We start from the raw sequence: 23,554 nt of genomic DNA, 5'->3' as shown, positions 1-23,554 counted from the left end.
TAAAGAAAAACCACGCGGGAAACACTTTCCTTCTTTCCATATCTAAACTAAAAGGAAATAGAGAGGAAATGGTCTTAAAACTTGTTTACGCTCTCAGTTCTTTTGTACCGAAGATACCGGCAGCACATTTGTGTAATTGTGTATTATAAGGTTAAAAGACACGTCACAAAGAATTTGCTGTGTCCATGAGATTAATCGAAATAACTCATGGAAATGTTTACTCTGTGTGTACAACTCTTTCCTCTCAATACCGCGAGATAAACTCTTACAGGGATTAACTAATCGCCAAAAAAAAAAAAACAAAGAGGCGAATTTACGACATGATGAAATGGACTGTGAGTTTAATACAGATTCCACTCAAGGGTACTCTCATCAAAACTAATGTCGTCACGGTCATGGTCACAGTGTCAAAGTATTTCCAATGTTTACCATTTTTGAATTCATCTCAGTTTTACAGTAAGTATATATGTATATAAAATAAAACTGCCAGCTCAATTCAGAGATTTTGAGCAGATGCAATATTAAACGTGAATTAAACGGCAATTATCACCATGATGGCAAAATTACATCGAGGTATGACTTTCCTTGATCAATCATCAACGCATCTGTACGCGGATGAGCTGCGGCAAGCTGATAGCCTACTGCGCCCACCTGCTGCCATCAAGATATTTATTTGACTGTACGCCTTTTGCAATTTCATCGCGCCCATCCGGCGATAGGTAAATTTTCACTCATAGCAGGCGGTGTGCGTACTCTAATTGCCTTGCATCAAGGTCGTAAAACTAAAAGCGAATCGTTCGCATCCTGTCGCTTATTTGGAGCCATGTGGCGAGCTTGAAATGAGCTCTTATGTCTATTCTACTTTTTCATTCCCGTTTAAGAAAGGAAGGTCAATCCAAATACTGGTTATTCTTCAATAATTCAATTTCGTTTTTGCAAGGCCCCTAAGTAGTTTCGTTAACACGGAGAAACATTGTTTGCCGGTCATATGGCTGAACATTAATTGGTAATTAGAGCCATAAAATTGAGGAACCCCTTGTTATCAAAAATTCATAGAGTACAAGAAGACAACATTTTATTTCATTGGACGACAACCTACCTTTTCAATTACAAAACATTTGATTTAGAAGAATAATTAGAAAATGTATCTTTGTCTCTATTTTCCTGCTTATCTCGTAAACGATCAATTAACGTAAAGATCTTTAAGCGTAATATGTTTTTAAAAAGCTCATGGCGCGAACATACAACAATAAGAAACAGGGTTAAGGAGGGCAAAGTGAGTGTTTCAGTTATACTAAGTGGGCTTTCGGTATTAGATGTTCAGTGACAACATTCTCTCGATTCTTTCTTTCTTTTATGACCTATACAGGAAAATAAAGATAACAAGTGTTTCACCAATATTTGTTACAGAGGACAGATAACCGCTATAAAACGAGAAATTTTGAGCAAGGAACATTTCTCAGTGTTACCGCTCATCGTTTTCGGTGGAATAATTTCTTCTTTGTTGAATACTGTGGTTTTCACTCTCTCCAGCCAATCTTCTCTCTCCATTTCTGTTCAACTCCGATCTTCTTACATATCCAAGAGGTTCATCATTCTCCGTCAGTTACCTGGCGGGCAAAGATCCTTCCATTTTGATCAGGAAAAAAAAGGATCACCAGCACAATCACACAAAGTAGGCTGGAAAATTTGTAAATTTGTAGCATGGTTGCGGAGAATTTCCTTTCAAAAGGCCGGCTGGCAGAGATGGAACAATCTGTATCGGCTGGTTGAGCAGTGCAACTGCGGACAACTGTCTCATCTCTCTTTCATGTCATAGGTATTTAAATATTCATAAATTTTCAGAAAAGTCTTTGAGCCCATATCAATTGCATCCCTGGATTCATGCAACTTTTTTCTTCGTGAAAACAATTGTAAACAATAATATCTAGAACTTTCTCTGTTCCTTGTTGGGTTCGGCCATCTTCTCCGCAAAGTACTATTTTGAAAATAGAATATCAAGGCTACAAAGCTGTAACTAAGAAACAACAAGCTTCATGGGAATTTTACAATAAGTATTTCCACATCTTCCAGACGAACTGTTGACAATCTCTACCAAATCCTTTCGTCCTTAACCTTTACATGGAAAAAAATTTGGAGAGACAGGCGCAGAGATTTATCTCAAGTAATGATATTTCTTGGATCTTTTTCAATGAATTTATAGGGATACCGTATTTATAAGCAAAGAAAGACGAGCTTATCGGAAAAAATGAACGGTAGATCCATGTAGACGATTTCAACCATAAAACGCTCAGGTAGAGTAAAAACCTGCCACTACTCTGTTTCTTAGTCCTGGTGTTCATCATGCTCGATGGGATGGTTTGTGTTGGGTGAAACAATGTGATTTTCGCTCCTTCTTCTCCTTAATCTTCTTCTCTCTTCGGTTCTGGTCACCTCCTGTCTGATCAGTTGAACAAGACAATCATAGATTTCTACCTGTCCTCCACAGCCTTGTGCCTAAACTTTTTCCACTTTGATCAGGAAATAAATAATCACCAACAGTAATGTGACATAGAAGAGACAGTAGAATACTTCAGTAGGAGACATGGTTGTGAGATTGTCTTAAAAGAGAGTTAGCAGGAGGAACACGCCATATGCTGAGCTAAAATTGTTTCCACTCAACAGTGTGATACTAGCAAAAACTTTCTCGTCAGACAAATAAAGCCGGCCGTGTTTTGAACCAGTTCAAACGGAAGGTGTCAAAATAAATGATTGAGTGATTGACTGGCTATTAAAAGCCATTAACGACCATTAACATATCAAGATTACTAGGGCGGAACATGTTTTCGCGAGGTTGAAACTTTAATTGAAACAGTGGAAAATAAATATTTATTGTATGTCATTTAAGGCATCTACAAGGTTTAATTTTTTTTTTCGTCTTTAAAAAAAAAAATTCACTTCATGCGTTCAATACGATTCTTGAGTTTCTGAGCTTAAGGTTTAACCTGTCAAAATTATAGGGTATTCAGTAAACATTGTCTACAATACATTAAATTTTATTGTTCGAAACCAAACAGTTGAACCAATTGAACATAAAAGATATAAAGATTGTACGTTTTTTTACCATTAACTTAATAGAGACAAATTCTAATCAGTCTGTAAAATTGAAAGAAAGCTTCATTAACTCCAAGCCCATATCAATTAAATCCCTGGATTCATGCAACTCTTTTCTTCATGGAAACAATTAAACAGCAGATTACTTCAATTCCGTAGGAGACATGGTTGTCTGTGTAACTTATCTTATCACATATTTACTATGAAAACTGACGCTGGAAACATTAAGATCAGGAAACTAGTTCGATCATCTTCACTATTTAATCTTCTATCTTCTTCAGTTCTATCTTCACATATGGAACGCAAACATTCACAAAACGATTGTCTTTCCTCTTTCTGTCTAAGAAAATTTCAGACATCGTTAGCGGGAGGTAAGCAAAAAAGAGGTCTCTTTTAAATTTGGGTATAATGTGACGCTAACAGTTAAATAAAATCCGACCAACGCGTATTTCATATACTATTCAAGGAGCTTATTTAGAAGGACGCAAGGAAACATCTCGATAAAAGCAAAATATTCAAAACCCTTTTTGCCTGACACCGAAATTGGCTTCTGGAGTGATGACTTGTTTGGTGATCCAGGCAAAATGCAAACATATTAATTTGAACTTGAGGGCAACCGCATTGTTGAATAAGAGGTTAATATCAAGCTGTGATATTGTTTGTGGTCAGTCGTAATCTACACTAGTTCCCAAAGCACTTGAGTTGCAAATAAATGAGTAGAAATCATTTTTATTTGTATTATTTCGAGCGGAAATTTTACTTAATCATGCGGTTAAACAAAATTCCGCTTTCTCAAACACATGAAAAATAAAAAGCACGCAGGAAACATTGTTCTTCTTCCCATATCTAAAGTGAAAATAACTAGGAAATTGTCTCAGATCTTGTTTACACTCTCAGTTCTTTTACACAGAGCAGAGAAGCATGCAGATTTGTGTAATTGTATTAACAAACATATCACACGGACTGTTAAACAAACTCCTCTCAGTGAGATTATGTCAAATAACTTTTGGAAATGTTTACTCTCATGTACATCATTCTTTCTTACCAAGACCGGAAGTAGAACTAAAACAGAGTTAAGTTATTATCAGACAAACTAAACTGTTTTATAGCGAGATAATATGGTCTCCAAACTACATGCATCATCAGAATTTTTATTCGTCAGTTAAGATATATTTCAAAGAAAACATTGTTTAGAAATCCCTGAACAGCTTTCGATACGCGTACTTGAGCACAGGATATTCCAGCTTCTATTTTGTGAAGTACAAACATTGAAATTATACTGTTTCAGTCTTTCTTCTTTCATATTTCTTTCATCTAGTGTCCATCTACTATAATGTAATATAAAATAAAATTTTACGATTAAAGATTCAGAATGAAACAAATGTACCGATGTCACTCAGGTAAAAAGTCCATAGCATTCCAACACGGTAGACTGATCCACGAAATGTCGAATTATCTTCCTTCGGTTTGAATTAAACAAAATCTCCGCTTTTCAGCAATATCGAAGCTAGAACCACGTGAGAAATAAAAAGCACGCAGGAAACGCTTTTCTTCTCACCACATCTAAAAGAGAAAATAAATAGGAAACGGTCTCAGATCTTGTTTACGCTCTCAGTTCTTACGCACCAGCAGAGCATACATATTTGTGTAATTGGTTAACAACGGAAAACATCACACTTACATGGATTGTTAAACAAACTCCTCTCAATAAGATTATGCCAATAAGTAAAACTATAACAGGGTTTAACTAATTATCAGTCAAACTAAACTGTTTTGGCGAGATAAAATGGCTTCCAAACTACATGCATCAGCGGAATTTTTATTCGTCAGAAAAGATGTATGTATGTTTACAAACATAATACTATTAAAAAACCGCCATGTACTTAACGGAAAGAGCTCTTGATGTACCATACTTCAACAGCATGCGATACTGATCCAGCTTCTATTTTGTAAAGCTTAAACATTGAAATTGTTGGTTAACAGAGATCAACCAATTATTAGACAACCTAAATTGTTTTCCTTTACGTTGCGTGAATGACATGAAAAAAATGAATCGACTTACCTAGCTTGGGCGTTCATCTTGTTCTTCAGGGTATTTTTTATTGGTAACGACCTCAATATTTTGGTGTTCTTCACTTCTTCGGCGATATTGCCTCGCCGCTGGTGAAGTCTGTTGTCGATTGTTCCCTTGCTGCTCTCGAACCTGAACAGCTCTGCTTAACAGTCTCACGTAATACAGGATCCAAAGTAGAAACATCAAAAAAGCTGCGTTGAAACACGCTTGAGAGAGAAGCATGGCTCCCAAAGCAGTTTAGCTGCCAGAATTCAAGGAACCTGCACTAAGTTGTCTGAACGAATTGTCTTGTGTGACTTCTAAAAATGACAAAAGACGGTATGGATCACGCCTTTATACTTCTGATCTTCGTGTTTTTCGTTTCCGGTCACGAAATGTATATACGGTTAAACAGCCAATTGCCATCCTCCATACATTTCAGGAAAAATTGTTAGCCAACTTATAGCCTGCGGGACTTTTTGTCAATAAGTAATCAAAAGTTTCGACAAATTTAGTCTCAGCGCACTGTGACGAAATCGACGTCCACTAAAAAATAAAACAAACTAACCTAACAAACGAAATCAAGTCCAAAGCGACGAAATTTGCGTACCAGCCTGTTACGTTCTCAGAGGCTGTAAAGAGTGTACGTGGCTTTACAAGCCTTCAGGCAGTCTTTGCGCCTACTTTGAGACAAAACAACAATGTCGTAATTAACGTAAACTAAAAGGCTGGTGAGTCATCATATTAATAAACGTCTGAAAGGTCAAACATTTTTTCTACGAAGACATTTTTGAAATCGTCTTCAGTAAAGCCAATATTCGTAATGTCTCTGCGTGAATAGAAAATAGTTTGATTTTGCTGTCACATAAAACTTCTTTAACAGCCAAGGTTACAACTCTCTAGGTAAACTTATTTTGGTATTTGAGTTTTATCTTGTCCTATTTTCAGAGAAAAAAGAAACCAGCAGATAATGAGACAATAGACTTCTTAATAAAATAAGTCACAATAGAAGTCAGCGCCCCTGAGAATGCGTGGGCCGGGTGTTTGTTTCCATTTCGCTGTTAGCGCGAGTTCTCGTGACTTTGTTTGAATCTTTGCTGTAACGTGTTCCCTGTTGCAGCTGCTTTATTCACTGATTATTCATTTTTTGCTTTTACATGACCTCTGCAATCTACTTTTCAAAATGGGAAATTGTTATATCGACAAGTCGGAAAAAGACACAACGCACGAGGCCGGTGAACACTTAACACAACTAATAAGCGAATGCTCGTCTGAAAACTCCAAATTTCAATAGGTAAGGGCGGCCGTCGCCACCAAAAATACAAGGATGTCAAATATATCAGCAAATACAAAGCGTCAAATGGCTCAGTGTAATGTCGAATGGTACAGTGTACAGGCATACGGTGTAGCGTTGCGTGAGATAGCTTAGCGCGATGTCGAATAGCACAGCGCACATACAAACGGTGAAATGACTCAGGGTAATGTCGAATAACACAGCGTACGCACAAACGGTGTAGCATTGCGTAAAATGGTTCAGCGTAATGTCGAATGGTACAGCGCACTCACAAATGGTGTAGCTTTACGTCGATTAGCTCTGCAGAGCATCAGACGCTCTGGCTGAACATTAAATTGCTTAGCATTAAATGAAATATTTCGATGTTGTGGCGAATCGTCGAGCTTGCTTGTGGCATGACGAGAAGGCTATCTCGCCGAAACCACGAAAAATACAAACCGCAAATGGAAAAGCGATCTGCAAGGGCATGATGAATGTAATCGAATGTAAGGTAAGTCTGTCCTCTTTTTTCCCTGCCGATATTGCATTTATTCGTTGTCGTTCATAATTACAGGCCGAATTGGCTCCACTCGGTCCTATTAATTATTAATCATAACCATTACAATTTCCTCAAATGCGATTGGTGCATCAGCTGCTTCATTTTTCACTAATCATTCTTTACAGTTGTATTCGGAAAGTGTAATAGGACATTTGGCTGTAAACGGACATCCATAATCGGACAGCTGAAACAGCCAATCATACTTGGTCCACTCAGCTAAATCTACAAATCACAAAATTGATTACAATAGCCATAGCAACAACCACTAATCCAAAAAGAAGACAGAGAAATTTCCAAAATGAAGGAATTTTTACTTTAGACATTGTCTCTACCAGAGATGTTTGTCCTAAATGTATTTGTTTTTTTCGGAAATTGTAACAGTTATGAATAATTGGTAAAAAGACTTTGTGTCGTCCAAGTCGGTCTGTATTCATACGAGTGATTAACAAAATCGGACGACCGCGAACTCGGTCCTACTAACCATTATATATTAGACTACTTTTTCCTTAATTTTCTGTTGCAGTTCTAATAGAAAGTGATAAGAAATTCTTCGTCTGAAAAGGCCACCAAAAGAACTGAAAACTCAATACAACTGCCGTTTTAGGTAAACGGTGCTTTTTTTAAATGGGATTAGAATCTCTACGATAAAAGCCAAAGAATGGTCACCTCGTCTATGTATGGCAAATTTTAGCACTGGCGAAAAAGATTTTTATTGAGAAATTTGTCCAGAGTAAAAACTGAACAAAATTTCACGGTAAGTAATTAAATTTAATTGATGGCCGAAACAAAACTTCAGCTATTCTTGCTGACGAGCTTCAAAAACGTTCAAATGACCCGTAATCATATGCATGTTTTTATGTTCCCTTAAATAGAAAATCATTAAAACAAACCCTCTAGGCCTGTAATCTAATATATTGATTACCGATCCAAACTTCTAGTATAACTCAATTGTCTAGATGCCTTAAAACGGTTTTGAAGCTTTTTTCGCGCACAAGTAGTAAGTTTTGTGGGATCATGTTGCTAATCGATATGCGAATCCCTCAGTATAGATAAACTAATTCGAAACGATTATTATTGTTTGGACGCTTAATGTTTGATTCAAGACACAGCTGGTTTTTAAAACGTTGACTTCATATGGGAACATGACGTTATAGCGGAATACGATAAAATAAAATTTTAATAGGTTTCGCTTCTTAAATTAACTTTGATTCGTCTGGCGAACTCATTCTTCACATCCCGCACATTAGAAATAAAGCAACAACGAGGGCCAAAAAGCGAATACATGATAAGAAATGCTTGTGGAGTTTTTAGAAATTTGAGATCTTCGGTATTATATCCCCTTTTATTACGAAATGGCAACACGGTTTTCGCCTGGCAGATCAAATAGGGCTCTTGAAATGAGAGATAACAGGTACATGTCATTATCTCGATTTTTTCCATGGCGTTCGATCGAGTGCCCCACGAAAAACTTTAGTTAAGCTCAAATGCCTTGGTATTAAGGGTTTCCTGTTAGCTTGGTTTAGATCTTATTTATCTGGCCGAAGACACAAGGTTGTGATCGATAACGAGGCATCTGATTTTCTTCTATTTACATCTGAAGTCCTCCAAGGATCTATTTTAAGATCTCTTCTATTCTTGATCTATGTAAATGACATGCTTAGTGTAATTTCAGGGGATACATCATTGCCACTGTTCACCGATTTTAAGTGTTTTCGCCCAGTTCTCAAGTCTTCCTGCAATTAATCGGCGATAAATTACAGAAATAATTTATTTGAGTGGTCACGCATTTGGGCAGTGGAGTCCAATGTCCTCAAAAAGTGTCTACCACGAGCCGAAGCGAAGAATCACAATGAATATTAGCGTTTGATTACCGTCTATGCAAACTCCATCTTCCATGTTAACTTTACTTAAACACCCCGCGTACAATGAGCCAAAACGCTGGCCTCAATCAAGCTTGAACTTTTATAACTACAAGAGATTATAAAATGATAGCTATTATTTATTATACTTCAATTACGTGTGTATTACTCTGAAAAAAAAGGAAAACTTTACACTTCAATAAAATTCGCTGCATAAAACCTAGGAAACATAGGAAAACTGATTATCTTTGTCTCTGTTTTCCTGCTTATCTCATAAACGATCAATTAACTTGAAGATTTTTAAGCCAGAAATGTTTTTAAAAAGTCTGTAGCACAGTTAAAGAGGAGGCCGTAGAGTTCAGGTTTTGGGCCGTGGTATTGACTAAAAAATTGATGTTCGATAAAACCTACAAAAAGATTGGCGTAGCTGGGTCCCATTTTAGTACCCATGGCCACGCCATTAGTTTGTTTGTAGTAGTTACCACCGAATGAAAAGCAATTGAGTGTGAGTTCGGCCAGACGGAGTAGTGTTTCAGAGCTGGGTTCCTTCCTTAGCTAATTTTAGTTTAGCAAAGTTGTCAGTTCCTACCCATAAAGAGACTTAGAGAGAAAAAATAAAACAGCAACCATTTCTCAGTGCTACCGTTCATCGTTTTCTGTGGGATAATTTCGTCTTTGTCGAATACTGTAGTTTTCACTCTCTCCGGCCCATCTCCTCGCTCCGTTTCTGTTCAACTCAGATCTTCTTACAGATCCATGAGGTTCATTATTCTCCGCTGGTTCCCTGGCGGGCAATGGTCCTTCCACTTTGATCAGGATAAAAAGGATCACCAGCATAATCACACAAAGAAGGTAGGGAAATTCGTAAGTTTGTAGCATGGTTTCGGAGAATTTCTTTTCAAAAGACCGGCTGGCAGAGACGGAAAAATCTTTATGCTGGCTGAGCAGTACAAACTTGACTCAACAATCACTTGAGCAGTCAGTTTGAGGTTTAAGGTAAACAAACAAGTATTAGCAGCCATCCCAGTCAGTTTGATGATTTTAATTTGTTATACAAACAAGTACTCAAATATTGAAATATTAACTCTGAAATCTGACGTTGAAAACATTAAGATCAGGAAACTGGTGCATCTTAAAGTTTATTATTTACGATTTACCTTTCAGCTAAGTGTGGAAGGTGCTTGCAGAGTATTGGTATAGTCTGGTATAGTGGATTGTGTCTGGCTTTGATGAAGGGAAAATGCAGAATCAAGCTTGAAACGCGTTTTGCGCAACCTGGTCGCATATAATTGCGCTTCGTCAAACGTCAAGATAAACTTGAAAAGCCCCATAAATAGAATAACGAAGAATCTTACTTCTTTCGTTTAAGATGCAATTTGCTGAGCTCTGAAACACGAGAAAGTAACGAACGAATCGCAACTAAGATTGACTGTTCTGAGTAAGGTTTGTAAATTTTGATTGACGAGGAAACCATTACTTACCAAAGCTTGGTTTTTACTCCACAATTGGTCCGCAATGAGACTTGCTTGAGACCAGATGAATGGCTTTATACTCACTGAAAATAGAAGAGATAAGGCTATGAAAACTGTCTATAAAACTCCCAGGAAATACATGATTTCATAGTCGTGTTACCTCTCTGAGACTGAGGTCAACTGAGAGACCTCTACTCTTCTTGTTCCTGTCTACGGACTTAACAAACAAAACCGCAATGCGGCACAAACAAAGCAAAAAGGAACAAAGGAAAAACGCTAATGAATGCGTAATTCACGGTTTGAAAGCTCAACTGAATCATGAATAGACGTCATATCCATCGACCTTATCGTGTGGGCAATACTGGACTCAATGTGCAGAATCTTTCATGCAAGTCCTTCTTCCAGTTTCGACATACCTTCTATGCAAACACGTTGAACTTAGATCCCGAGTTTAATTGCTAAATTTTCTTTCCTCTAAATGTTCGCCTACACCTGGAAACAGCAGTTGCAATGCTTTGTCAGTCCCAGATCAAACCTTTCCACCAGTTAAGATAGTAACGGTAACTGCTGCTATGCAAAAAATCTTGATCCTAATGCTAATTCTGGCAGAGATTGCCCGAATAATTAGAAAGCTTCAATACCTTCTTGAGACGCCTTTCCATAAAAACTGTCACTGTTCTAGACACGGATACGCATGGATACGAGAAATAATTCTGCGGTAAACGTACGAAGTAAAGGCCGACCTTTATGTTTGCTGTTATCCTTTCTGCATTTCTTGTTTGTGTCAAGGGGCTTACAAATTACTCTTTGCCGCGGGCAAAATTCATACTGTCTGTCAAAAGAATACTAAAGGCTCTGACTTCAACAGTAAAATTCAGTTGGTTCAAAAGCTGGTGCTTTTTCCCTTTGAGGTGCCCTTTTCGTTGAATAATAAACCGATTTTTGACTTGTATACGTTGAACGCGCTAAAAAAAATAAATTTGGATGCGATGTAACTTGTCAAACCTATGGTGCATCTTTGTGTGCTTGTTTGTTTTACATCGTTTTTAACTCGTGAATTGCGCGCATGCGCAAGAGCGAGTTATAGATACGATGTGGGGAATAGCATTCGCTCACTCGCTCGCTCGCTCGATTGGTCGATTCCTGTAAACTTTTTTTAGATTTTAGGCTTTTGAGTACATTTGATAGTTTTTGGCGAGCAATAAACAGACTAAATGGCGACCTTTGTTGCTAAGAATAGTGGTGGGGTGAAAAAGAAGCCAATGATAATCTTAAAAGAGTTTTTTTTTTTCGTTTTAGTTTCAACAAGCGGCGCCAGCGACTGGCAAGCATTCAAGGATTCACACTGAAATAACAACAACCTTCGTTTTTCATAAAATTGTAATTTACAATCCTTGAACTTGAAAACAATCCGAAGATTCATTGAAAATATCACTTACTGCGAAGCGCTCGGAGTTTACAGATGTTCAAAAGCTTTTTCTGTTATAGCGTGAGATTGAGGACAAAATTGATCATTACGTTTCGTCGCGTGTGTTTTTCCTGTGTGAAGCAACAAAAGATGCCGGCGACTGACTAAATAACAAGTTAACACGAAAATCAAATAACACTTAGACAAACAATTTTAGCTACCGATTTTCAGTGAATTTTTAAAGAACAATTTTCTTGTAAGTTTCAAGACAATTTGAAGATTCAACATACATACAACGTACTAAAATGCGAAAGTTACACACCACAAAATTGATAAATAGGCCTGAAATGAAATTCTATCTTGTTATTGATTATACGTTGCCTAGCACGTGACTTAAATCTACCCAGGCGGAGATCTAAAATGACGGTGGCAGGCTTGGCTTAGTTATATCACTCAAAACTCGTTCCCGTTTGTCTCATTTGATAAAGAGGGAATCGTTAATGTTTTCATTAAGACAGTATTGCCTTGATTTTCTAATATTTACAACGAAAGACAGTAAATTTCACTTTTCACCCACATTTACTTCCAACCTTTTCTTTTGAACCAGAAACAAAAATGATAGACGTTTAAAACACATGACATCATCCACCTTGTTAAATGTAATAGCATGATCATTTCAATTGTAATGCCTTCTTGTCCCAACGTTACTTTGTTTCTTTGCTACATTAGCGAACACTGAACTACTGCTCGTACTCTAGATGACAATCAACCACAAAATTCCCTAAACCAGATAACATTAAACATAATCTCAAAAATCATGTGTCAATTCACGAGTTTGCTCACAGAGCACTTTGATTGTATTCAGTTTTGTTAGGGCATGTTTGTCTGAAGTGGCATACAAATTAATGTGCTACAGGCAAAATCCGTGAATTCTGATCTCTTATTCGATGTCACAAGAATGCAGTAAGCTCTGACTTCAACAGCAAAAAGATAACTAAGTCGCCATTCTTAACTTGAAACGCGTTTTGAGCAATAACCATCTGGGTCGCACGTAATTGCGCTTCGTCAAACGTCAAGATAAACTTGAAAAGCCCCATTGATAGAATAATGAAGGATCTTGCTTCTTTCGTTTTAAAGGCAATTTGCTGAGCTCTGAAATACGAAATCGCAACCGGCAAGATTGACTGTTCTGAATAAGGTTGGTAAGTTTTTGATCGACGAGGAAATCATCATCTTAACATTGGAAAAATTTGTTTTGTTGAATTTAGGAATTTACCGACTAGTGGAAAAGCTTTGCATTTTTTGTAGGAAAACACCGCTTGGAATTAACTTCCCGACTAGAACACAGAAAGAAATTAACAGTGTCCTTCTTACTTACCGAAGCTTAGTTTTACTCAACAATCGGTCAGCAATGAGACTTGTCTGCCTGTAGATAATGTGACCGCGAGACCACATGAATGGCTTTGTACTAACTGGAAATGGAAGAGATAAGGCAATGGAAATTGTGTATAAAACTCCAAGGAAATACATGTTTTTATAGTCGTGTTACCCCTCTGAGCTTGGTGGTCAACTGAAAAACCTCTACCAAATGCAGCCGAGAGACTACACACAAGAAAAGCTAATGAATGCGTAATTAACAGCTCAACTTGCTTGAATGCTTGAACGGAACAGCTTGAATAAACGAATAAAGGGGTAAGTTTCTAAAGAAACTGTGAAACTGTGAATAAACGCCATATTCAGCTCATCCCTCGGGCAAAACTGGACTCATTGTGCAGAATCTTTCATGCAAGTCTTCTAGACCACTGAAAATTTTCAACATATGTTCTATGCAAGCACGTTAAACTTAGATCCAAAGTTTAGTTGCTAAATTTTCTTCCTTCTGAACACTCACCTAAACTTGGAAACAGCAGACGATGATTACAGTTGCAATGCTCCGTCAGTCCCAGAGCAAACCCTTCTACCAGTTAAGATCGTAACCGTAACTGTTGCTATGCAACAAATATTGACCCTGTTGCTAATTCTGGCAGAGATTGCCCAAATGATTGGAAACCTTCAGGACCTTCCTAAGACGCCTCTCCATAAAATCTGTCACTGATATATTTCAAAAGCATTTCCTTCGTGAAAACACGAAAAAATGTCTGGAAGGATTCGAGAATTGTGTTACTCCTGGCCCGAACCAAACTTCGATAAGGTATATTAAATTTAGCGCCAAACTCGTAAACAGCTTTAAACAATTACATTTACACAATAATGAGAACATTTGTCAAGGAAGTCACCTGACTACAATAGGTGAAACGGAAGCGACGTTACCTCGCCTCGGGGGGGAAGGGTACTGCTTTCCGACAACAACTTGGCTAGTGGATTAGTGGAAAATGGGATTTTTTTTAAACCAAACATAATCGAAAAAATTGCAATTTTTATAATTATGATATGAACCGTCTCTCATCTCTCTTTTATGTTATCGGCATTTTAATATTCACCATATTCATAAATATTCAGAATAGCCTTTAGTATAGGTAGATATTATGACGAGGAAGTTCATCTGCAGAGGGACTCTAAGCAATCAGGCAACGAGGAAAATGTCGTTGAAAACAATTCTATGTATTTCTAAGGAAGTTTGGGAATGGGTGGATGTGTTCACCATCTCAAATGGCACCAGTCCAACCTCAACTGTAGAATAATTATAGCGTGAGGGAGCAGTGCTGAGTTCCAAATACAAAACGTAACTGATAATTTTGCAGTCGTCATTCTATTCACAAGTTCCGCCAATGGTTGTAAAATTTTAAAGATGCACATGCTGAGTTCTTGTTCTGCTCAACAAACGGAAGTCAAAGCATCGAAGAAAAGTCAACTATATAATTTAAGACAGGCCACGCTCAAATGCGCTAACTATGAAAGATACACGCTCCGTTTAATTTACTTGACGCGCAAGTTTCACACATGTACGGATGCGTTCGATCCAATCAAATCCTTAAGGGCGGGAGAATAACTAGCAAGGTCCCAATTTACTGTGCAGCGTAATTTCGGAAAATTAAATACAGTTCAGCTATTTTTGTCAACGCTCCGATTTTCGCGCGAAGCATTTGCGTGACTTCTCAGTTGTGACTTCGACTTCAGGAAGTTTGGCGACGGTTAACATGGTTCAAAACTACATTATAGTAATTTTTTACCAGTCAGTAGAGATATATGTACGTTTACAAAGGCAGTGCTATTAAAAAAAATGTTATGTGCTGAACGGGAAGCCTCTTGATATTCCTTACTTGAACGGCACGGATAATCCAGCTTCTATTTGATAAAGATTAAACTTGAAGCTGATTCAGTCTTTCTTCTTACAAACTGATTCACCTTCTTTTATTTAGTGTCCATCCAGTATAATCCAATATGAAATAACGTTTACAATTGAAGATTAAAACAAATGTACCGATGTCTCTCAGGGAGAGAGTCAAACAGAATTTGCTCTTAGCATTCTAACTCGGTTTTACTACAAAATAAATTGCACATCTCCTTTCGATTTGAATTAAACAAAATATCTTCTTTACAACATTCCTCAGTCTTCGAAGAAGCAGAAATAAAAAAACCACGCGGGAAACACTTTTCTTCTTTCCATACCTAAACTAAAAGGAAATAGAGAGGAAATGGTCTTAAGACTTGTTTACGCTCTCAGTTCTTTTGTACAGAAGATAGCAGCAGGTTTGTTTAATTTTGTATGTGAAGGTAACGAACATGTCACCAGGAATTTGCTGTGATGATGAAAGTAATTCATATAACTCATAGATATGTTTACTGTGCGTAATAAACATCTCTTTCCTCCCAACATTGCAAGCAAAACTCTAACAGGGATTAACCAATTGTCAAAAAAAAAAAACCCAAAACTGTTGCTATTTCCATTTCGATCCGTTTAGGAATGTAATAATGCGATTGATAAAAAAATTGACTTACTTAACTTTGGCGTTCATCGTGTTCTTCAGGGTAATTTGCACTAGTAATAACCTCAGTATTTTGGGGCTCTTTATTTCTCATAGGATTTTGCCTCGTCGCCGATAGAGTCTGTTGTTGAATATTCCCTTGCTGCTGTCGAACCTGAACAGCTGTGAAAAACAGTTTCACGTAATACAGGATCCAAAGAAGAAACATCAAACATACTAAGCTGAAACACTCTCCCAGAACAGTTGAACAACAGGAAGAAAGGAACCTGCACGAAATTGTCTGAATGGACTGTCTTTGTGCGGCAACTTGTGATAGTTAGAGGAATCATCACGTGTACAGCCTTATTTGAATAACACGAAGCTACTCGTGACAAGTCACGTCATTGTAAAATGGACTGTGACCACCTAAGTTAACACGGTGTGGCCTCAAGTACACAGGTTCAACTCATGTCTCTTTGCGTCCACGGCCTAAATTCTCGATGAAACATTTTGTAGGGTTATAGCACAGGACTGTGCTAGAGGAATGTGCGGCGACTTCTGATAATTATATGAATCGTCACGTGTACAGTCATGTTTCTTAACACCAGTCTATTAGTAAACAAAGAGGCGGAGTCACGACATAGTGAAACGGACTGCAACGGAGTTTAATACAGATTCCACTTAAGGGTCCTTTCATAAAAAATAACGTCCATTTGCGGTCATGGTCTTAAATACTCGTTGTGGCATCTTATAGGATTATAACCGTGAACTCTGGAGTGGTGAAAATCTCAAATAAAGCTTAAAAAGCTTAGCCAATATCCGGTCCTCGTAATGCCAAGCGTTGTCTGATTGATTTAAAATCTTCGTCTCAGTACAATAACAGTGTCAAAGTATTTTCCAGTGTTTACCACTTTCGAATTCATCTCAGATTTACAACACAACTGCTGGCTCAATTTAGAGATTTTGAGCGGATGAAAATTAAACGTGAATTAAGTGTAAAACAGTGGCAATTAACATCGACGCCTTGGCACGCTGATGGCCTGCTGGGCGTCTGCAGCGTCCATTAACCTAGTGAAGCATTAATTTGAGTATCCCAGCCCAATGCAAGTCAAAGGCCAAAAAATTCCCCCCGGGAAGTAAAAGTTGGCACTGATAAGAAACGAATTACGTAAGGAAACCAAAATTTCAAAAATATCGTCAAAACCTCAGAAAAACTTAAACAGGAAATCTTTAAATTATCGTCAAAACCTCAGAAAAACTTAAACAGGAAATCTTTAAAATATCGTCAAAACCAAAGAAAAACTGAAAGAGGAATTCTCAAAAATTTCCTAAAAATTTCAGGAAAACTGAAACAGAAAATCTCAAAAATACCCTAAAAACCTAAGAAAAACTGAAACAAGTTGGGAATGTCTGCAATTTAACTAAAGAAAGAAAATGACCGGTATGTGAGAGGATGTGTTCTTTAATAACAGTAATTCATGGCAATTAATGAGGAAAACAAGCTCAAATGAAAGCGTTTTTTTTACTGTCTGTCTCTTCGATACATAGTTAAAAAAAAGTTGGAAAAAGTCTCCCTCTTCGCAGCTCTGGCGTTCATCATTTTCTAAGGATATTTTTAGAGGGTCTGAAGAGGGGGTCAAAATGTCGGTTGTCGGTTAAAATTTCATTACTTTGTCGGTTGTCGGTTAAGATTTTTGACCTTTGTCGGTTGTCGGTAAATCTCAGTTAATAATTAAAAATACACGTTAATTATTCACGTTTATTATGCAATTTGCCCAGTTTTAAGACTTTAAACTCTAGACGAAGTGTAATACTTGTAATAATTCATTATTTGTTTTCACTTAAACCTCGTTAACGCTGTTTTTTAATTTAGCAACGTGCTCATCTACCCCACTTTTGTTTGAAAATCTAGTATACCGATAAAATTCACCAAAGCTTTTATTATAGATGTGAATTTGTTTCCTGTCGACTACGGGGCATCGAAGTAAATCAAGAGAGGTAAATTCTACAAAGAATGAAACACCCACTCTAGCCCCTGGGATACCTAATTTTAATTTGTAAGCTATGGAAGTCTTTTTTCCGAGACGTCCACAAAAACTCACTACACTTATTATTCAACGGCTCTCGTGGCTATTCTGCGAGGTTTCTTTTTTTCCTCTTTTTTTTTGCCAAAAATTTGGTTGTCATACGTATCAATCTGCACCGTTAAATGGATTTTTTAACTGTTAGTACCTCTTACATGTCGAGACGCACAAATGCACGAACAGCCCTGCCGGATCGGGTAACACGCTCTGTTGACAACCTCTGGATGTTCTTCAAATCTGATTCCTCGTCATCCGAATCTGTCTCATACTCATCGATTTGTACTTCTCTGTGATCCTCAAACACCTCAGTAACATCCCCTTCGTCCACAAATTGTATGCTGACAACACCGTTGTGCATTTGCTGACGATACAGTGTTTTCTTCAGGATATCGAAGCCTCTCTTCAGACTCGTCGGTGTGGTGAACGGCGTAGACAGCTGGCGGCAAGGCCCCAGCCTTATCTTTTGTGGTCTCACTTCTAACCGTCCGTTGGCGTACTGGTCTGTAACTCTCTAGCCACTTTTTGATCTGTCCTTCCATCCCTGGTGTTATGTCCTCACTTGGCAAAGGTGTCATCGTAGCTATAGCAGAAAGGGGCATGGCGGATTGAGGTACCGGATAGTAGGATTTGTCATGCGTGTAGTACTTTGCTGCCCATCTAGATGTGCGCTTCAGAGATTCCTTGCAAATTGTTCCAAAATCCTGGGCATATGTAAGTACCGTAAATGTCTCGTGTTTAAGGTGCGAAACAGCGTGCAAATTTTCCACTACTGTTGTGAGCAACGTTTCGAGCAGCAGATCATCTACAAATTGGGGGTTAATGTCCATCACGTTCTTGTATAGCCTTTCTATGCCCTTTTTAAGCAAAGACACAGATACTTGCGTCTTCTGTGATACAGTTCCCTGTGGACCATTGGTTTCAGACGTCTCGCTCAACTGGTAGCGTTCTTTCACGTTACTCACAGTGTCTTTTACATAGCTGTCAATCTTTGTCACGTTCTCTTTTGCTTGTTTCAAGGACACTCCGTCTAGTTTCATACCCTTAGAATGAATTCCAAAGGTATCGTAAAGGGAGCCAAGAATCCCCAGAAAAGATACCGTTTCTGAGAGGCTCGTCACTATCTTCAGTTTTCCAGCGGAAACATCTGTAACAAACAAGTTCTTGTCTACAGAGCATATCCCTTCGATTTGTTTGAATGAGCATGAGTCTTGTGTCCCATCGGAAGAACTGTTGTGGCCACTTCCTACCAAAGTCCTAACGGATTTATTATCAGGGTTGTATTGCATAACCTTTCCCGCCTTTGTATCCGTGTAAACTACCCTCCCGTTCAAGGTGCATACTTGGTTTACCTCAGAGCAAGGAAGAGTCGAGTTGCATACAGCTTTGGTCACTGTCTTTGCGCTAAGTTCACATTTATAAAGCCCACCTTGGCTCGAGGCTCCTGAGAAGAATGCGCATTGGTCAAGTAGAGTAATAGACAAGAGATTTATGATGCTGGATGGATAGACAGTGAATTTTGTAGCATTGCCGTGAATGGTCACTCCATCAAATGTCAATGTTATCTGATAGACATATTGACTCTCGTCATCACTACAAAATAACAAATCATTGCTTGCAGCATAGACAGCAGAAGGCTTACCAAGACGATTAGGATGCATCTGGACGTGTTCTGCACAGTCCGTGTTCTTAGAAATGGCACCCAAGTGGTCCTTAAGTCTTTCGTGCAAAACGGGAACCGTTCCATCCGTTGGGAGAGATAGTGCCTCTAAGTGCCTCAGAAGTTCAGCTCGTCGCTTGAGTGACTTTGTACTTATCTTCACTTTTCCCTCTAAGTCGACAAAAGAAACTGTAGATTTTCCCCTTTCGCACAAGAATGCAATCCCATCGATGAAGCACAAGTTCCTAGCATCCTTCAGTCCATCTCGCACAACAGAGACATCTGCTGGCTGGTGCAATCTTATTGTTTGGAGTCTTGATAAACCTGTCTCAAAGTTGTAATCAAGCGCAAGGATCGAGCCTGTTGGGCCTTCAGAAACTGCGATCAGGTGAGGGCATATACCACGTTGGTTACTTTTCCAAAACCTGTATTGTTCTGGTACGATGGTATGCACAACGAACTTAACGTCCCCCAGCACTTTGAGAACTTCTGGTCTTGTTAAACGAATAATGGGTTCGACAGCCATTCTGTCTTTATTCCTAACACATTCAAGTGAAAGCAACTTTCGAAGCTTCTTTTTGATAAACGCCTCCGCATTGTCACGTAAGCTTCGAAGCAACACGAGATTGCTAAATTCACCGTCTAAGTTGATAAACCAGTTCGACCAGCTACACTTAAAGCTTTTTCCAATATGAACGACATCTGGCAAGGGAACTACCAATTCTAATTCTGGTGGCAGTTCCTTGCCATCTGCCATGTCACTTAAGCAAACAAGTGCCTTCTTGTTGCACTCCTCGCAAAGACAACAGCAGGGCGTCTCGTCGGCTCGATTGTGATTCGCTGTTCTTGAAATGAGACAGCAGGGCGTCTTGTCAGCCCGATTACGAGCCGCTGTTCTAGAAATGAGCCCACGCTGCTCACCGAAAAGAAGCCGTGGATTTAAAGTAATTTGAAGACAAGAAATTCTATAATTCGGCTAAATTTGGAATTAATGTGGTTACGTCGGGTGAAGAAGGATTTTCTGAGCTAGAAATCATCAAAATGCTGTTCTTTCTGAATACAAACATCCCTATCACGTCTGACCATGTCGGTTGTCGGTTAGAATTTATTTGTCGCTAGTCGGTAATTTTTTCCCCGTTTCGTCGGTAGTCAGTAATTTTTTACGCCCTTCGTCGCTAGTCGTTTAACCCCATTCACACCCTCTTTTCAGTTTGGCGGAACTGTGTAATTTTTGATCCCTCGTCTTCTTCTCCCTTTTCTTCTCTCTCCAGTACTAGCCCGTCTGCAATTTAATCAAGACACTTAGGATTATCGATCCACGACACGGTGACAAATAAGGCTGAAAATCCTTGAATTCACTGTACCCATGGCTGTTTGTCGAATTTCCTTGAAACTGGTCGGCAGAGACGAAAGAAGCCGTATAATTGGTGGTTCGGTCTCTTAAGTAGAGTTTCAGCAAGAACTAAAATCGGGTTTCTCCTTATCTGGTAAACTTTTATTCCCCAGGAAGGAAATATGGAACCATATCGCTATGGCAAGTAACGTTACGAAACCATCACAAGCTGTTAATAAAAACTGTTTAGTAACACAACTTGGAGAGTAACTCAGATCTTCTGGCCATTTAATTCATATCAATGCTATTTGATTTGCAATGTGATACCAGAGAAGCCCAAAAACTAGAAAATTCTCGAGCTACAGTAATCATGATTGTCCAAGGAATTTCCTGGCGAGAGGACGCAAGCACTTGTATTTCAGGAGCGACGTTTATTCGACAAAGTGAAAGTAGCACGCACTAATAACTAAAGGCTTACAAATGCCTCGTGGAGTGTTTGAAGAAAAACTGAAGACTTTTCTTCCCCGCTTATTTCTGTGTAGCCTGAACTGATAGAGGAAGGATTTGAGTTTATTATTCTGGGTTTCCTGAACCCAGATGTCGCGGATCAGAGTAGTTTCGCAAACATTTCTAGTCATGTAGAAATTTTGTGAAATGTCTGAGATGATTGTTGTAATTCCTCCGAAAAACTTCTACGTTCGTGACGTAATAGTCGTAATAATCTACAAAAAAGTGAATTTTTAACCTCCGCCGACTGCTCAAAATAGTTACGATTGCTTAAGTGATAGTACAAAGGTAGAAGCTGTTAGGAAGTTAGGGAGAGCCAGACTGCAAGGGAACGGGATCGCAAAAGAAGACTAATGGACGAAGACCAGGATTGAGAAGAAACAGCTTAAGATTTTAAAGATTAAACACAAGTGCTGCGCTCCTCTTGTGTAGAGCGACATTGATCAAGCCTTTTTGTAGTAAGTCCTAACAGGAGTGAGACATTTAGCTCTATACACAGAACTAATAATTTTTGTTTGAAAGCCTCCTCGCTTATTTGGAGATGGTATGCCAGTGTAAAGTGCTATGTACTTTTGAACTGATTTTTAAAGCTCCTTCGGCATTTGGTCGCGGAATGTCATTAATAAAGGGCACAGATCAAAGTAATTCACTGTAAAATGAAAAGAGCCAAATTGACCCCAAAAGCCAAATTGGCCCCAATTTCTCGAGGGCCAGTTTGGCCCATCAAGGTTCGTTTTGGACTATTTGAGCCAAAACGGGCGTGACAAGTACCATTTCGACCCCTCCAAAATCTGAATTGGCCCCTATGAATTCTACTTTGGAACTTTTTCTCAATTTGGCCCTTCCAAGAGCCAAGTAGGATTGACCAATTTGGCCCCAACGAGGTGCAATTTTTGAAAAAAAAAGAAAATATGAAAATAATTTTCGTTTTTCGACCATATTTCGTTCCCTATACTATTCCTTATAAAGTGTTCAAATTTTCAACGGTTCCTCTCGTAACTGAACACCGAGTCACACAACGAATTAATCGTTGGCTTTTTCTCGAGACGTGAGCGTGAGCTGGCTGTGATGGCATTAGTCGAACCTAGACCACGTGCGTCGGAAACAATAATGAATTATAGCAGCGAATTCGTCACTGAAGAGGCTGTTTCTTGGCTACAGTCGCATGGAATGAGACTTAAGAAAGGAAAGGTAGGCAAAAGAAATTTCTTAACAACGTATTTTACTGCAACTTTACATTCACAAACTTGACCGCTCCATTGATCTTTGTTCGTATCTTATCTTGCAGAAAAAGACGGTTGCGGTGGCCAAGATCTCCTTGCGATCGCCCAAGATGCAGACGTACCAAGGCACTACATCCCTATTATAAAAGAGCGTCTAAAGCTCAAGAAATTGATTGCAATGAACGCTGAACCTAGAGATGACACGAATTCTTCGTCGGTACGATAATTAATTTTCCCACCAGAGAATTTGACGCATGAATGGTTCGCCTCTTCTCCCGAGTCTTGTTGAGTCTCAGCGGTTTCGCAACTAAAGTCACGTGATCAAATTTTGGCGCCGAGAGATAGAGACGGTTACAGTTCGAATACTGCATTTGCACAAGATGGATTTAACTTATTTCAAGATTCTCTGATTTTAGGATCTCTCACTCTGAATTCTTAATCTTTTTCTTGAAAAGATGAACTGATATTTTTATGTCTATGTCTTTGTTTGCATCCACTTAAGCTGATTTTTTGGCTATCACTCTTTGAGCGTGCAGAATCAAGTCCTTCGAGTAAGACGGTTCAAACGTCGATTGATGATTCAGAAAACATCAGCGATTATGAAAATTTAGAGGTGACATTGGCACCGAAAGAAATGGGTAAATCAATATTATAAATCGCTCAAGGATCTCTGTTTTATGGACGAGGCGACAGAACTGAGCACTGTCTAAGTAAGTTCTTGTATATTAAACTTAGCAGGATGGTGAAGAGTACATTATCGACTACTTTCTTTCGATTATATCCTAAAGGAAAACACACAAGGTGCCAGTTGGTCAGTTAAAGATGACAAATCTCGGGGATTGCACCTACAAAAATGGCGAGATTTGCTTTATTTTTATTGAAATATTAGATATGTATTTACTTGCACCATACATAAAACAAAGTAAACCCAATTTTTAAATCTGGTAAATTAAAAAATTAGTGAATTGATAGGATGTTATCAGACAGTTTAATTTTTTTGAAAACAAATATTTACCTACAGGTTCCTCCTGAATGGCTTTCGAAATTCCAACTACCATCGAGGGTAAGAAACTTTTCTTTGTTTTGTTTTTTAAGTCTACAAGCAATCCTTATTTATTCATGAATACT

The 23,554-nt window shown here is 38.4% G+C and overlaps 1 protein-coding gene and 1 long non-coding RNA gene across 5 annotated transcripts in view; one reads left to right on the top strand and one right to left on the bottom strand.

Annotated features, from left to right (window-relative positions):
* The window catches only part of LOC149043074 (uncharacterized), a 28,053-nt gene that overhangs the window by 2,449 nt on the left and 2,050 nt on the right, over window positions 1-23,554 (top strand). Inside the window, exons 1-3 of one of the 4 annotated variants that reach the window (XR_016188119.1) lie at window positions 21,848-22,394; window positions 22,492-23,282; window positions 23,448-23,489. This is a non-coding gene — a long non-coding RNA (uncharacterized LOC149043074). Of the gene's footprint in view, window positions 1-21,847; window positions 23,283-23,447; window positions 23,490-23,554 lie in introns of those variants that run through there. The other 3 variants (XR_016188122.1, XR_016188121.1, XR_016188120.1) reach the window with 3 other exon arrangements.
* LOC113671164 (uncharacterized) lies at window positions 17,766-20,156 on the bottom strand. The gene has a single exon (XM_027187413.2). The coding sequence runs from the start codon at window positions 20,118-20,120 to the stop codon at window positions 18,012-18,014; it is 2,109 nt and encodes a 702-aa protein (XP_027043214.2). The 5' UTR covers window positions 20,121-20,156; the 3' UTR covers window positions 17,766-18,011.

The sequence above is a fragment of the Pocillopora damicornis genome, chromosome 7, assembly GCF_964200805.1.
Source record: "Pocillopora damicornis chromosome 7, jaPocDami1.2, whole genome shotgun sequence".
NCBI lineage: Eukaryota > Metazoa > Cnidaria > Anthozoa > Scleractinia > Pocilloporidae > Pocillopora > Pocillopora damicornis.
Note: the sequence above shows the minus strand (reverse complement) of the source record. Positions and strands in the feature narration are given on the sequence as shown.

Excerpts from the sequence above, each read along its gene's own strand:
- LOC113671164 (XM_027187413.2), bottom strand. The coding sequence starts at position 20,120 with ATGGCAGATGGCAAGGAACTGCCACCAGAATTAGAATTGGTAGTTCCC.